The sequence below is a fragment of the Cucumis sativus genome, chromosome 7 (assembly GCF_000004075.3).
Source record: "Cucumis sativus cultivar 9930 chromosome 7, Cucumber_9930_V3, whole genome shotgun sequence".
Lineage (NCBI taxonomy): Eukaryota > Viridiplantae > Streptophyta > Magnoliopsida > Cucurbitales > Cucurbitaceae > Cucumis > Cucumis sativus.
Genome location: NC_026661.2, coordinates 16705948 through 16719656, shown reverse-complemented (window position 1 = coordinate 16719656; position 13709 = coordinate 16705948). Strand labels below are relative to the sequence as shown.

Below are 13709 nucleotides of genomic sequence, written 5' to 3'. Positions count from 1 at the left end.
AGTTTTTATAAATTTACTTATTTACAAAATATCTCGTACCAAATAGTTTTTATACGATCTAAATATCTTATTTTAAATCATATAAAATAAGATTCTATAATGAAAATTAAACTATTTTTAGGATCGTGCAACAAAAGCATGTCATCATATAGCTCCAAATTTGTAATTATGTACATCTCATTTTCTTTTAAAAAAGACTTGTCTGATTTTGTTTTAGTCGTATTTATCTAAATAAAATTTTGTTTAAGCTAAATAACTATCAATTTTCTCGTTTGCTTTCGACCTTGATTGAAGATGTAGCAAAATTTTATATCATTGGTAATATAAAGTGTTTCTTTTCTTAATATGCATTCCTATCAGTAAAAAAGTCACATCAACGACGAAACACTAAACTTATAATAGAAAGTTTTACATGAGAAGATAATACAAAGTGTATTATACCCTCAAAGGTTGGAAACAAATAAAGTGATTGTTGCCTTTGCTAATTGTATTCTATTAATATATTTATCATTTTTGGTCTCCACGGAGTCCTCGTCGTTTTTTTGGGGAGTGGATCAATTTGCCGATCACGATGCTCTCCCTCTCCGCCATTCCCATCTTATTTCTTCTTCAATTCACCATCTTTATTTCATCAACTCCCTTCAATCATGCTTCAGGTGCCATAATTTTCCACACCAAGGACGGTCAAGAGCAGAGAGAATTCGATTACTTCAAATTGGCCCTACAATGGCCTGGTACTGTCTGCAAGGGCACTCGCCATTGTTGTTCCTCCAACGGATGTTGTAATCGGTGACTGTCTCTTCTATTTTTCCGACCATTTAGATATTAGATATATCCCCTTTAGAATGATGCTTAATTCGTCCTTCCCTTTTGTTTTAGGATTCTGTTTGGTTGTTATTTGCTGTAAAATTATCTATTTTGTTATGCTGCTTGATGTACAAAAGAGGTAGAAATTACTGAGTTTGTGTATCATGCGTCTTCGTGACTTCCGCCTTCTTTTCGCTCAATTGTTGGATATGATTTTGGTGGGTGATAGGGAATCAAAGTGAAATGGCAAAAAGTGCTGATACGCCTGATTTTCATATCTTGGGAAAAGTGTGTGTGTGTCATCCTTTAAATATCCTAGATTGGTCACCCACAATTTCTCTAGTTTATAATGTCTACCTTTTGTGTCATCGATTCATTTTGCAAGTCTTCTTCTATAGGAGAGATGCTGGACCTTTTAACTTTTTGTGCTAGAAAAGGAAATGATTAGTGTCTCATTGAGAATGATTGGCTTTATGTATGAACAAAAGGGTTTGCCTCATTCATTTTGTTAGGATATCGTGTTCACTCTATATTTAATTAGGCTTCTTCCAGGTTCCTCTTTATTGAATGTAATAAAAATATCTCTCTTGTTGGTTATTGAATGTAAGTCTGTTTAATACATTTAAGTTGTAGTAGCTGTCCAATAACCTTTCATGGATTTATTAAATTTGAGCATCCTTTCGCACCAACATCTGCGTTTCATGTTTTTGCCATTAGGCAAGGAATAACAGGGATGACACCAAAAAGTTGCTAAGAAAAAGGTTACTAGAGACCATTGATAGAATAAGAATTTAAAGTTTTGTCTATCTGTTGTAACTTGTATTTCATATTTTTGAGAGTTCTAAATACTGTGGATGTTCTTTTTCATTGTTCACAAACTTACATTCATTTTCTCTCTTCTATGGTAGATCTGGTGCTTTTGGTGACTTTACAATTCGTAAGTTGAAGATACGATTGCGTTGCTTTTACAATTCCAAACTAAGAAGCACAAACAACCTGACACAGAATGGCGATATATAGATACGACAACAATACATTTTAAGAATACACACGATTTTAATATCTTCATGCATCTCAATCATTCTCATTTTCAAAATATTTTTCAATTTATGACATTACATTTGACAGTGAGTGAAACAAGCAGTAAACATGTGATTTTTGAAGAAGCTGAAGACAATTTTCTAATGGTGCAATGCCCTACAACACGATATTTGAAAAACTCTATAATCAAATTGACGTTTCTGTAAATGATTCAATATTTGATGAATAAAATAAAGTTGAGCATGCTCATGTACTGATATCAGTTAAAATAGTTTGATGTATGTAGACCTCAAAATTTATATTCTCTTGCTTGTGTGATAGATGGGTTATGGCCTGATTACAATGATGGAACATGGCCTGCATGTTGCAATGGAAAAATTTTTGATGAGAAGGAGGTACGTTGTTATTAAAATTAGGCCGTTGATATCCGAAGATATATAATCTGTACAAAAATTGGATCTAGGTAGCCGTATGTCTTCGAATGTTTAAATATGTGTAACCATGCTAGGCTTATCCTCAAAAGCTTGAACCAAGAAACCCATGTATCTTATGGTAAAGCATTAGTGCAAGTTGAAGAGCTAAAACAAAACAATTTCAGCCTGATTTTCATATGTTACTGTTGGTTTTATATTGATCATTGTTCTGTTGAATTTGTTCTTGTAATTGATAAGTCATTTTTGTAACATCCTGCATCTTTTAATCTTTTGCAGATTCTTACCTTACTTGATCCCCTGAAGAAATATTGGCCATCTCTTAGTTGTAGTTCACCTTCAACTTGCCATGGTTCGAAGGGATCATTTTGGGCTCATGAGGTGACTATCACTTATACAAGACATATTTGGTGTAAATTTGCACTGATGATACCCATGTTTTAACTGATGGTTCTTTTTTTCTCCCATTTCTTGTTCCCGTGATGACTGAATTGGCTACTGCATTTGATAGTGGGGTAATAATCCTTGGCTTCTCTCACTCGGATACTATAATTTTTAATTCTATAATGCATTGAGGTTAAAGCTTTACTTCCTTTATTGAATTTTTCTGATTGGCTAAAGGCAGCTCTCTAGATTTCACTTTTGCACTCTCTAAAATATTAGTTTGTCACAATAGTGGACTAGTATATTCATTTCTAAGGGTGTTCACTTCATGGCCATATATGTTATATGCATTGCATAATGATATCCCATAAACAAATATTTATTTCTAGAGGCTTTCACATCACGGCCATATGTGTTCTATGCATTGCACAATGATATCCCATACAAAAATTTATTTTTCTATCATATACCTTGGGCCAATGCTTCTCAACTTTGATGTTGGCTTTCATTATCTGCATGACTGCATAGAGTTCGTTCTTGATTGGATGTGAGTCTGACAATGTGTCTTTTTGGTAACTTACTACATTTTTAAGACACAAGAAATAGTTTGATATGCTCATATTATTGTTTTGATGTCAATGTTAGAATCGAAGCATATTTAATGTACTTCCCATGCTTTGGTCTTCTCATATCATATTTCTATGACGCGCAGAGAAGCATGGAACTTGTTCTTATCCAGTAGCTCATGATGAATACAACTACTTTTTAACTACTCTCAACGTCTATTTCAAATATAATGTCACAGTAAGTTCTGGAATGATGCTACCCTTCTACATTGGCTCTAAAATCAGTAGATCAGACTAGGCTGCTTGCTGTTTAGTTCCACTTTGGCTTGCTATTGTTGGTTTTATTTCTCTTATTTGATAAATGTTATGTTTCTGATAGCTTTCCTTTGTATATCAGTTTTTTGGTTAATGGCATACTAGAGTGCGGAGAATAATTTAATTAATTGAGAACAATCAGATATGTATTTGGGGTTTTCTAGGTTAATAGGACGCAAGAACATAAACTATGGGGTCATAGCCGCGTGAATTAGGAACCTCAGGCTCATACTATTCCAAAGGTCACTCCATTATTGAACTCAAAGAGATTAAAATTTAATTATTCGACTGCTGAAATATATGATATATCTATGGAAATTGAAATAATTAGGCCGTTTGATATTTCAAAAGCTTATAAATACTTCTACCCATTGTTTCTTTTTTTGATAGTGTTTTTAAAACTACTTTATTATATTAGTTTACCTTGGAATCGGTTTGGTTACTGATGAACATCTTATCTCACAGAAAGTTCTGAATGATGCTGGATATTTACCTTCAAATACTGAGAAATATCCACTGGGAGGAATCATTTCAGCAATTCAGAATGCTTTTCATGCCACCCCTTCATTCGGATGTAAAAAGGGTGCAGTGGAGGAACTTTATTTATGTTTCTACAAGGACTTCAAGGTTTGTTCTTTCATTTGTGAATTAGGTTCCAAATTTAATTCCTTAACTGAAAGAACTGCATGAAAGCCTCCAAACCAAATTGAACTGGACTTTGAACATTTTCCTATGTTTATGCTTAATGGTTATTGTATTGGTATCAAGGTTAAATTACTAGTTTAGTCTCTGAACTTTTAGAATGTATCCATTTGGTTTTCGATCTTTCAAAAAGTGCTATTGTCTAATAAATCCTTGAATCGAATTTTTCTTCATTAGATCATTACCTTTTAAAATTCATCCATCTTAAACGAAATAGAAAGATTAGGGTTACAGATGATGTTTATTGGATGTCTTTGGAGTTCCTCAAATGTTTTCTTTTATTGCAGCCTCGTGATTGTGCTGAGAGTCACTCACAGAATGGGATCATCTCTTCTAGATCTTCATGTCCCAAATATGTGAGCTTGCCAGCATATGAGCCCAAAGCCAGGATTTTCGAGTTCGCTGATTCAAGTAGGCAATATCTAAGTGCTTAATTAATCTCTTTTGAACATAACACATACTTTGTTAATGTTATGTTATTTGTCTGTTGGGATATGTATAAATCTGTGATGTATTATATTTCTAATACTTTACCTTTTGGAAGGCCCTAAAATTGTACAAACCATGCAAAATTTAGACTCAAAACATTTTATTCGATTAACCACTTGAACCATGCAGTTTATTACAATTGCATTTTGTATGATCAATTAGTGTCTGTCTTGTTGGGTTTAATTTGTTAAAGTTTTTCTCAATTTTTCTAAAGAGAATGGAAGAAGATGATCATCCAAAGTTCTTTGGAATCTGAATATTTCATTCTGAAAACATCTAAACTTCATTGTATTACACCCTACAGAACCAGTTTAGGTCTAACATTAAAAGGATTTCAATGTTTATTATGCTTATAATAAATAAATACACCACTTTATTTGACGTTTCTACTCTGACATCGTCCACACAAATGCAATGAAAGTTCCCAATCCTCGGTCTTTAACGATTTAATTCCAACAACCAATAAGGATTCAAGTAGGATAATTGTGTAAAAATTGAAGTCCACTTTTTTTTATACAAAATTCTCCATTTTTATTGAGGGAAAAAAAGAAGAAAATAAAATAAAGGGAGTTACACCTTTTGCATGGGGTTTCATCCTCCTGCATAAATATTGGTACAAAATCCCACCAACAATACACCTCATGAGATTGCTTCCCTTCTGTGTGCTAAACTGAGAACATAGGTAAGAGAGAAGGAAAAAAATACAAAATGTTAGGCAAAAACTGAACAAATGGTTGCCATCATGGGAATAGCCCGAAACCAAATTGCAAAGCACGTGGATGATAAATGATACATGGATAAATCTGATAGAATTTCAACAAGAGCACTCAAGCATGTGTTGACCAGAATGGCTACTTGGCCAAGAGGTTGTTTAGTTCACGGACTAAAAGTTGCCATCACCTCAAGTCCCTTTCAATTGCATTATGAGCAAAACTGCTTAATACAGTGGTTGTCAAACACTTTAATTTTTTTTCAAAGTGACTTGTATTTTAAATTAAACTTAAAAATGTATCTGAAACACCCCTTAGTTGTTGTGTTGGTTATTATCAACTCATTCCAACTCAACTCAGCACTATTAACACATACGTTGAACACATACTTTATGATCTAATCAACTCTACTTTTCACCTCTAACACATACTTTATGATCTAATCAACTCTACTCTACGTTCCAAAGACAAATGTTTTAACTCCACAAATAATTATTATCAACTACACTATGTGCGTCAAACACCTCTTAAATTATAGAAATATATATTGTAATAACAATGAACACATACGTTGAACACATACTTTATGATCTAATCAACTCTACTTTTCACCTCTAACACATACTTTATGATCTTATCAACTCTACTCTACGTTCCAAAGACAAATGTTTTAACTCCACAAATAATTATTATCAACTACACTATGTGCGTCAAACACCTCTTAAATTATAGAAATATATATTGTAATAACAATGAAGAAATTACAATAACATAGCCTTTCGAGAGGGCTATCCATCTCCCTAAATTCCCACCATGAAAATCTTACCAAAATGATCCACACTTTGCTCCCAACTCACTCCCTCTATTTATTATAATTAAAAGCCCAAACAAACTTATAGCTAATTACTAATATGCCCCTTCCAATAACCATACAGTAATCCTATTATTTCTGCAACTAGAAATCATACAATCATGAACTCAGCAAATTAGAAGGCTGGAATTGTCAATGTTCTGATTAGTGTTTCTTAAAATGCAAGGCAACTAACATACTGTAGCACTTTCAGGAAAGACACGAGGCTAGAGGATTTTTTTCTTAGCCACACACTAGAAAAATGCAAGAAAGTTATAGGTATTTTTTGTGTGTTGTGTCCTTAATTTCATCAGACAAAATAAGGAAGACATGGAGGGGTTGAGGCACCCTTGATTTGCTTTTTTTCACAAGTGAAACACAAGTTCTTGTACTCCCCTACTCTGAGTAAATATCTTGATAAAGGAACCATCAAATCTATCAAAAATTTCTTTAAAAAAAACAAACAAACAAAATATCTCGTTTCTTATTGATGTAACCAAAAGTTTATTAACACTTTACAAGTAGAAACAATCAAGCTTCATTTATTAGTTCAAAAAAAATTCAGGATGCATCACAATCTCATTACTTCTGTGCAATAAATCTGACTGTCAACCATAGCATGAAACAGTTTATGAATTTAAATTATAATTCAAGCCAACTCATACCTAAATAACGAGCTCCACCAACAATCAGTCATTGGCCTGCCATATGGAAAGAGGAAATGCTGTGAGAAAAAGACTAGTCTGTCTCGGACTTACTTAGAGGAACAGAAACAAAACTGATCGCGAAAAAATTCAACCAAAGACTTTGCAAAGAATGCAATAACCCCTTATCGGAACACAACACTAAATTATATAAAAGCAAGACTAAAGATATTGCAAAAAAATGCATGTGAATGAAGAATAACGAAGGAGAATATATATGTGGACTATGCTTTACAGAATATCAGTAACATAAATTTTAGGATCTCGCTCAAAATAAAATTGAGTATTCAATGACCCAAAAAGTAACACATAGTATTCTTCAACTAGGAGATACACAATCCTTTTCAATCAAAAGTCAAAACTCTCTCCCCAGCAAATAAAAAACACCATATCCATACGTCATCAATTTTTTCATGTAGATGGTCTTATGTCTAACTTGATTAGTAGGAATTTGAATTGAAAGTGGTCAGTTATCCTGCATTAAACCACTACTTATCCCTCGTCATGTGAATTTCAACCACAGAGTCCTTGTTAAGGCTTGGTATAGCTAATGGTGGTAGTGTGTAGCCAACAAAGGATTTCTGTTTTCTAACTCCAGGCATATTTCTCCTTCTTCCATTGATTAGTTGGGACCTAGTAATATCATATACACGCTCAAAATCTCGGTACGCCCACTTAGTTTTAATCCCACAAAAACACATGATTCCCACAAGGAAGCTGCCAAGCTGGTACAAGCCAAGTAGTCATCGATTTGATTTTAAAAGTATACCCTTGATTTCATCAAGAAAGAAACAAAAGGTGTAACTATCGTATTTTCTCAGTATCTCATAATTTCCAGACCCAACGTGTGTGTATTCTTTTAGTAACTTTACTTTAATAGCTCAATAAGCTCATAAAATTCAACATTGATTAACTTTCTTCTAGCCACATTATTCCAACACGTCTGAGTGCTCATGCTATTAATTGAAAACAATCGTCATCTTAACCACCAGCAAAGCAAAAAGATCTTGACATTTCACTGCCAATGAATGAGCGAGATCTTTGACGGTAGTTCAACATCAATTACGGTTGTTTCCCTCTTAATTCCACAGAGACTCATTTTGCCCTCCTTTCTCCGTTATATTCTAGGAACCACTTTGAGCCAAATCTGACTTGATTCTTAAAAAGTTCACTAACATTCATGAAACGTTAATCAACAATAGCACACCCTTCAGCAATTGAAAAGTAGGTCTCAATAGTTTAAAAAGGATTTAACGGAGATAAAGGAACATTGCCTCAATGATTTAGTGTTATCAATCTCAACATTCATGCTTTATTGGCTATTCAAATTGTCTAAAATCCTTCTGAAATTTTGAAATTACAGTTTTTCCCATGATAAACGTTAACAAACTACCAAAGAGAGAGCTGATATATTATAATAAGAAGGCAGAGACAAATAGATATTTACTGATCCTATCTCTGCCCAATTTTGGAAGACATCAAATCATGTTTGCAACCAATACAAGTTTATCCAGTCACCAAAATATTTCAAATCATGTTTGCAACCAATACAAGTTTATCCAGTCACCAAAATATTTCCTAGCTATCCCATTTATATTCATGAAAGTAATTGCATTACTAAAATTGATGGACTTTCACAGAGTATACTTAATAATCAGACCACGGATTCACCTAATAATGTCAGCGCTAATGCACGTAGCAAGAGACTTTAAAGGGAATAGGTTTAGACCATAGTGACTTCCTACCTATTTTTTCAATGACAGTGATTATACTTAATAATCAGACCACGGATTCACCTATGTCAGCACTAATGCACGTAGCAAAAGACTTTAAAGGGAATAGGTCTAGACCATAGTGACTTCCTACCTATTTTTTCAATGAAAGTGGTTACTTTTACCCCAAAAAATATGTGACTTCCTACCCAAAATTTAAAATCCCCAGAGTTAAGCATAACCAAATGTGGTAAAGTTCAGTTCGTGAAAATTGTTGAAGAATATTAGAGTTAACCAACTCAGTTAGTTTTAAGTCAGCATCATTGTTGTTACACTAGTATATTTCTGTTATTAAAACAGTTATAATAATTGGCTATTTATATGCTCTACTTCATCTCTAATAAAATCAATAAAGGGTTTATTTTTCTTCTGCTTTAAGAATAATTGATCCACGTAAAAACAATTAGAACAAAGTGTTATGGTTGATTTTGAATCAAAGAGTACCATCGACATAAAACAAGAACATAAGCAACAGAGCCAAGGACATTAACGTGATTCTTATCAACAGTAGCACCCTAGGACCATTGGCCCAAGGTGATGTGCTTGACGGAGCCTAACAAAATGCCTAACGAGGCATATGCGAGCGTGAGCCAACCCAATGACACCGTGCCAGGACCAAAATATGCCTTTAGGAAGGTGCTCAAACTTGGCCCTAGGAAAATGGCCAATGCATCCGCCACGCCCCAACTCGAGAAGATAAAGAATTACCTTCGAAACTCTATAGAGGATAACCTAAGTCTTCTATTAATAATTAGATCGTTATAGCTTTGAGTAAGGTCTCACTCTCAAATCCTAGAGCTTCTACCCTTTTCCAGTCTATAACTTAAGCACTGGAGTGTATTGCAAGAACTACACCAGTTTACAGATTTCCCTTTATTTTGCACGTCACATTTTACCCTCTAAACAAAAAATAAAATAAATTTACCATGGTTGAAAGTCCGACTCTTTTCTCCGTCTCAATTTTGCATCAGCAAAAGATATAAACACATTGCACATAAAAACCAACAGCTCTGTATTTACGTTTCAAGCTCCATCAGTAACACAATAAGAGAAATACCTCAGCAGATGAAACCGAATTCCGGTTTCGAGCGGACTCGAGATTCGAGATTCTAGCTTCCAGGGCATCAAAACTCCGCTCCATCTGTATCAAGAGAGGGGAAAAAATCAAGGATCAGAAAACCTTCATGGAAAGTGAAAGTAGGCGAAAAATTGAAGGGTGGAAACAAAACTTGCATCAGATGAAAGAGCACATCGATAAGCCAATAGATCTCTCCAGACGAAATGGGAAATGGAAGCAGCTGTTGTCGCGAATCCTAAACTGAACCAAAACAATCGAGTTCTCAACATTTTGGCCTCTCGCCGGTCTCTTCAAGAACGAACCGCACAAGCTTCACAAGAGTTCCGACTCGTCCTTTACGGCAATGTCTTTCTTTTACAAATATAGGAAAATGTGAACACATTCAGATTCATAATAGTTTCATATACTTATGTATTTAACCAATAATAATAATAAAAACTTGCGATTCAATTTAAAAAATATTTTTGAAAAAAGATTTAAAATGTGTATTTCGTTACAAAATTAATTCACAAGGTTTAATAACTTTTTACGGTAATCTAACAAACCAAACAGTACATTTTTGCATATCAACGTTTATAAATAGGTTAAACCAAACAGGTAAGTGTTTAGATTTTACTCACTTTTACAAAGAAAAAAATGTTTTTAGAAAATGTATTCTCAAATAAACATTTTTTTTAAAGATAATCCAAACGAACCCTTGATCTATTACAATTTATTATAGATAATTTGTGATATTTTATAAAAATTTAGTTCGTTTTGTTATATATGAAAAAGTAGATGATTTGTGTCAATTAAAAAAGACTAATTTTCTTCTCTTTTAGAAAATAGAGTAAAATGAGTTAAAATATAAAATATAACAAAATACTAGAATGAATTACGATAAATTATCATCTATGTTTATTTGTATCATGACAAATACAAATAGTAGTCTATTACGGTATATATCCGTACACATTTAAAGAAGTTTTGTTATTTAAAATAATTTCCATTTTTATATCTTGAACTCTCGCCTAACAAAATAAAATAAAATAGAAAACAATTTTTCCTAAAATTAAATATACTAATTTTTTTAATCTTCTAATTCACGTGTTGAAACGATAATAAAATTAAATAGCAAAATAGACTGAAATAAAGTGAATCCCATCGAAGGACACAAACTTACATACTCGATTATAAAATTAAAATGTCCTATTAACATCTATCTTACAAACCACATTCATGATGCAAAAATAAATCTCACATAAACCAATGCAAATTTTAAAATTTCCAATTAAAATTTGAGATGGCTCTGATACCAATTGAAGGGATAAAAGCCCTATGATAGCAGAAGAATTTAAAAAACCATTACTCAAATTAATTTAAAAATATTAAAATAATGGTACATTAGCAAAATTTTAGAATTATAATTCTAAATAAACTCTAAGTGTGCTTTTAAATTAAAAGATACAGAAAACTTACTTTCAATCTCTGAATCTACAAATCACCGAATTGGGCACCACTCGGAGACCTTCCTATCCTGTAGGGTGAGATTAATTTTTTCTTAATAAATTTTGTTAAAGAAAACTGTATTCTTCAATATGTTTATAGCTCTCTTTCCTTCTTAGAATAGGAAAAGGAATATAAGAGAATCATAATATTCTTAATATCTTATACATTTATATTAATATAATTAATTAAATTATATTTAATTAATATTTCATTCAAATCTTATTTGAATGAATATCTCAACGATATTATTTTATAAATTTAATTAAATCAAACTAAATTATTAATTAATTCTCCAATTAATTAATAGCTAAGTTAAATATCTTATATTTAACTTAAATTAAATTTGAATCATATTCAAATATAAGCTTCTCTCATAAATTCATATTAAATTAGTATTTGAACTCATTCAAATATTTTATCTCTCATAAATTAATTTTGAATCATATCCAAAATTGATTCAAAATTAATTTATATAATAAAGTTTCACAAACTTTATATTATAATGTATCACTATACATTAAACTAATTCCCAAAGTAAATTTGAAAATTTCAAATTACAACCAATATAAATAAATCTCATTACACTTTACGAGCTAGGAAGGGGACCTAATGGACCTACATATCAGAAACTACAACGATCTGAGATTAATTGGCTAAACTCATTAACCACATTAATCAATATTTGTTAACTGTGTGTACACTCCACTAAAGACTCACAACTGAACTCTTCTCACTGTAGATATATTTTTGTGTCCACTGATATAGACCAATAATAGTAAGTTAGTCCTTCTCGAGTGTTCATAACATCAGCTGGGTCAATTTACCATTTTACCTCTGGGTTACCTCTAATCCTTAAATACCAGTGCTCCTCCAATAAACAACTTGTTTATGGTCCTACCAATAAACAAAAACCCCTCTCGTGTCATAGAGACAGTAGCGCCCTTTGTTCAAGACCTGAAGACACCATTTAAGGGAACACTCATCTACTTACCATAAAGTAGGAAAAGAGTGAATTTCATGATCTTGTGTAATTATGTTTCAAGCACCCCACTCGGTCTTGTCCCAAAAATGATAAGCTTATTGAGTCGGTGATCTGGCCACTCTCACCTGTACAAATCAAAGGACAATCCCTCGTGAACATGAGTTCATAACACACTCAAGATTAAGACTAAGTTACCTAGGTCATCCTAGTTAAATAGAAACCTAACTAGTTAACGGAGTTACATCTAGTGGTTACTATTTCGCGGTTAAGTCTTATGCAAACTCATTGCATAGGATACCCCCACTCGCATATTAACTACACTAACGCGATGAATCATTGCGTTTGTATCAAATACAAAGTAAGTCGTATCAATAGTGTTACCAGGATAAGGTACCCAGCCTTATTCCTAGACTATAGACTCTTTAAGTTGATTTTGAACATTGATTCTTGTATGTCTCTACATACGGTTCAAAACTCATTAAACAGTTTATGATGTTAGTTTATTAGATTTGGGTTATTAAGACAAAACTAATAATTTAATCAATAACAAGTATTACAATAACAACGCTTTATTAATAACGGTAAATGAATTATATTTACAATCTACGAGTTTTATGACATAAATCCCAACAGAAACAAATTTAGAGTTTGTTGTTATAATCGTAGTTATTGTAGTTAATGGATTGTAAGTCATAGTTATAATAGTTTGTGTTACGTACAAACTATTTTAGTCTAAGTTATAAAAAATAAGAGATGGTGATTATAAAATAGTGAATAGTATAGCCAAACAGTGTTTTCAAATTGTTTTAGTATTTTAATCTAAATTATGAAAACGAGAGTTGTTTATTATAAAATAGTAAACATTATAGCCAAACAATGTTTTAAAATTATTTTAGGATGGCTAAGTGTATGGTATAAGAATTGAAAACTTCTAACTATTATGATGAGAAACTCAAACATTGAGTGAGTTATAATAACTCATTCCACCAAAAACAAATTGGGACAAACACCATTTTTATTGTATCAATTTTAATCTTAAATCTTCAAATATATCAATTTAAATTTCAAACTTGAATTAATTAAATTTACATATATTGAATTAATTGGATCAAGTAACAATCAATTAAGTTTACATATATTGAATTAATCTATTTTTCACTATTTCACAAAATTGGAATAATATCCAACACTTCAATCACAATTGGAGTCATTCATCGAGGCATTTGAAGATGTTTAAGGATACGTTCTTACATAGTTATACTTGATAGGAGTTGTTTGTCCAGATAACTATTAAGAAAAATATCGAGTGAAGTAACTCACATATTTAACAATGTAGGAAAAGATAGTTCTTCTTTGAGTTTCTTGATTTGTAAATTGAATCTACGAATTT

General features: G+C 32.1%; 2 protein-coding genes across 2 annotated transcripts; one reads left to right on the top strand and one right to left on the bottom strand.

Moving 5' to 3' along the window:
• Window positions 1–456: 456 nt before the first annotated feature.
• Window positions 457–4893, top strand: LOC101217457 (ribonuclease 2). Its single transcript, XM_004148894.3, has 8 exons — window positions 457–789; window positions 1716–1744; window positions 2170–2243; window positions 2559–2660; window positions 2791–2794; window positions 3376–3467; window positions 4010–4171; window positions 4534–4893. The coding sequence occupies exons 1-8, from the start codon at window positions 572–574 to the stop codon at window positions 4678–4680; spliced, it is 828 nt and encodes a 275-aa protein (XP_004148942.1). The 5' UTR covers window positions 457–571; the 3' UTR covers window positions 4681–4893.
• A 160-nt stretch (window positions 4894–5053) lies between these two features.
• Window positions 5054–10256, bottom strand: LOC101218167. The gene is made up of 4 exons (XM_004148897.3): window positions 10005–10256; window positions 9829–9912; window positions 6961–6996; window positions 5054–5405 (listed from the first exon to the last, which is right to left on the bottom strand). Exons 1-3 carry the CDS (start codon window positions 10116–10118, stop codon window positions 6985–6987), a joined length of 210 nt encoding a protein of 69 aa, XP_004148945.1. The 5' UTR covers window positions 10119–10256; the 3' UTR covers window positions 5054–5405; window positions 6961–6984.
• Between the last annotated feature and the right edge of the window lie 3453 nt (window positions 10257–13709).

Excerpts from the sequence above, each read along its gene's own strand:
- LOC101217457 (XM_004148894.3), top strand. The coding sequence starts at position 572 with ATGCTCTCCCTCTCCGCCATTCCCATCTTATTTCTTCTTCAATTCACC. Across the intron at positions 3,468-4,009 it reads ATTTCAAATATAATGTCACA|AAAGTTCTGAATGATGCTGG; the intron begins GTAAGTTCTGGA and ends CTTATCTCACAG. Across the intron at positions 4,172-4,533 it reads GTTTCTACAAGGACTTCAAG|CCTCGTGATTGTGCTGAGAG; the intron begins GTTTGTTCTTTC and ends CTTTTATTGCAG.
- LOC101218167 (XM_004148897.3), bottom strand. The coding sequence starts at position 10,118 with ATGTTGAGAACTCGATTGTTTTGGTTCAGTTTAGGATTCGCGACAACA. Across the intron at positions 9,913-10,004 it reads GATGTGCTCTTTCATCTGAT|ATGGAGCGGAGTTTTGATGC; the intron begins GCAAGTTTTGTT and ends CTCTTGATACAG.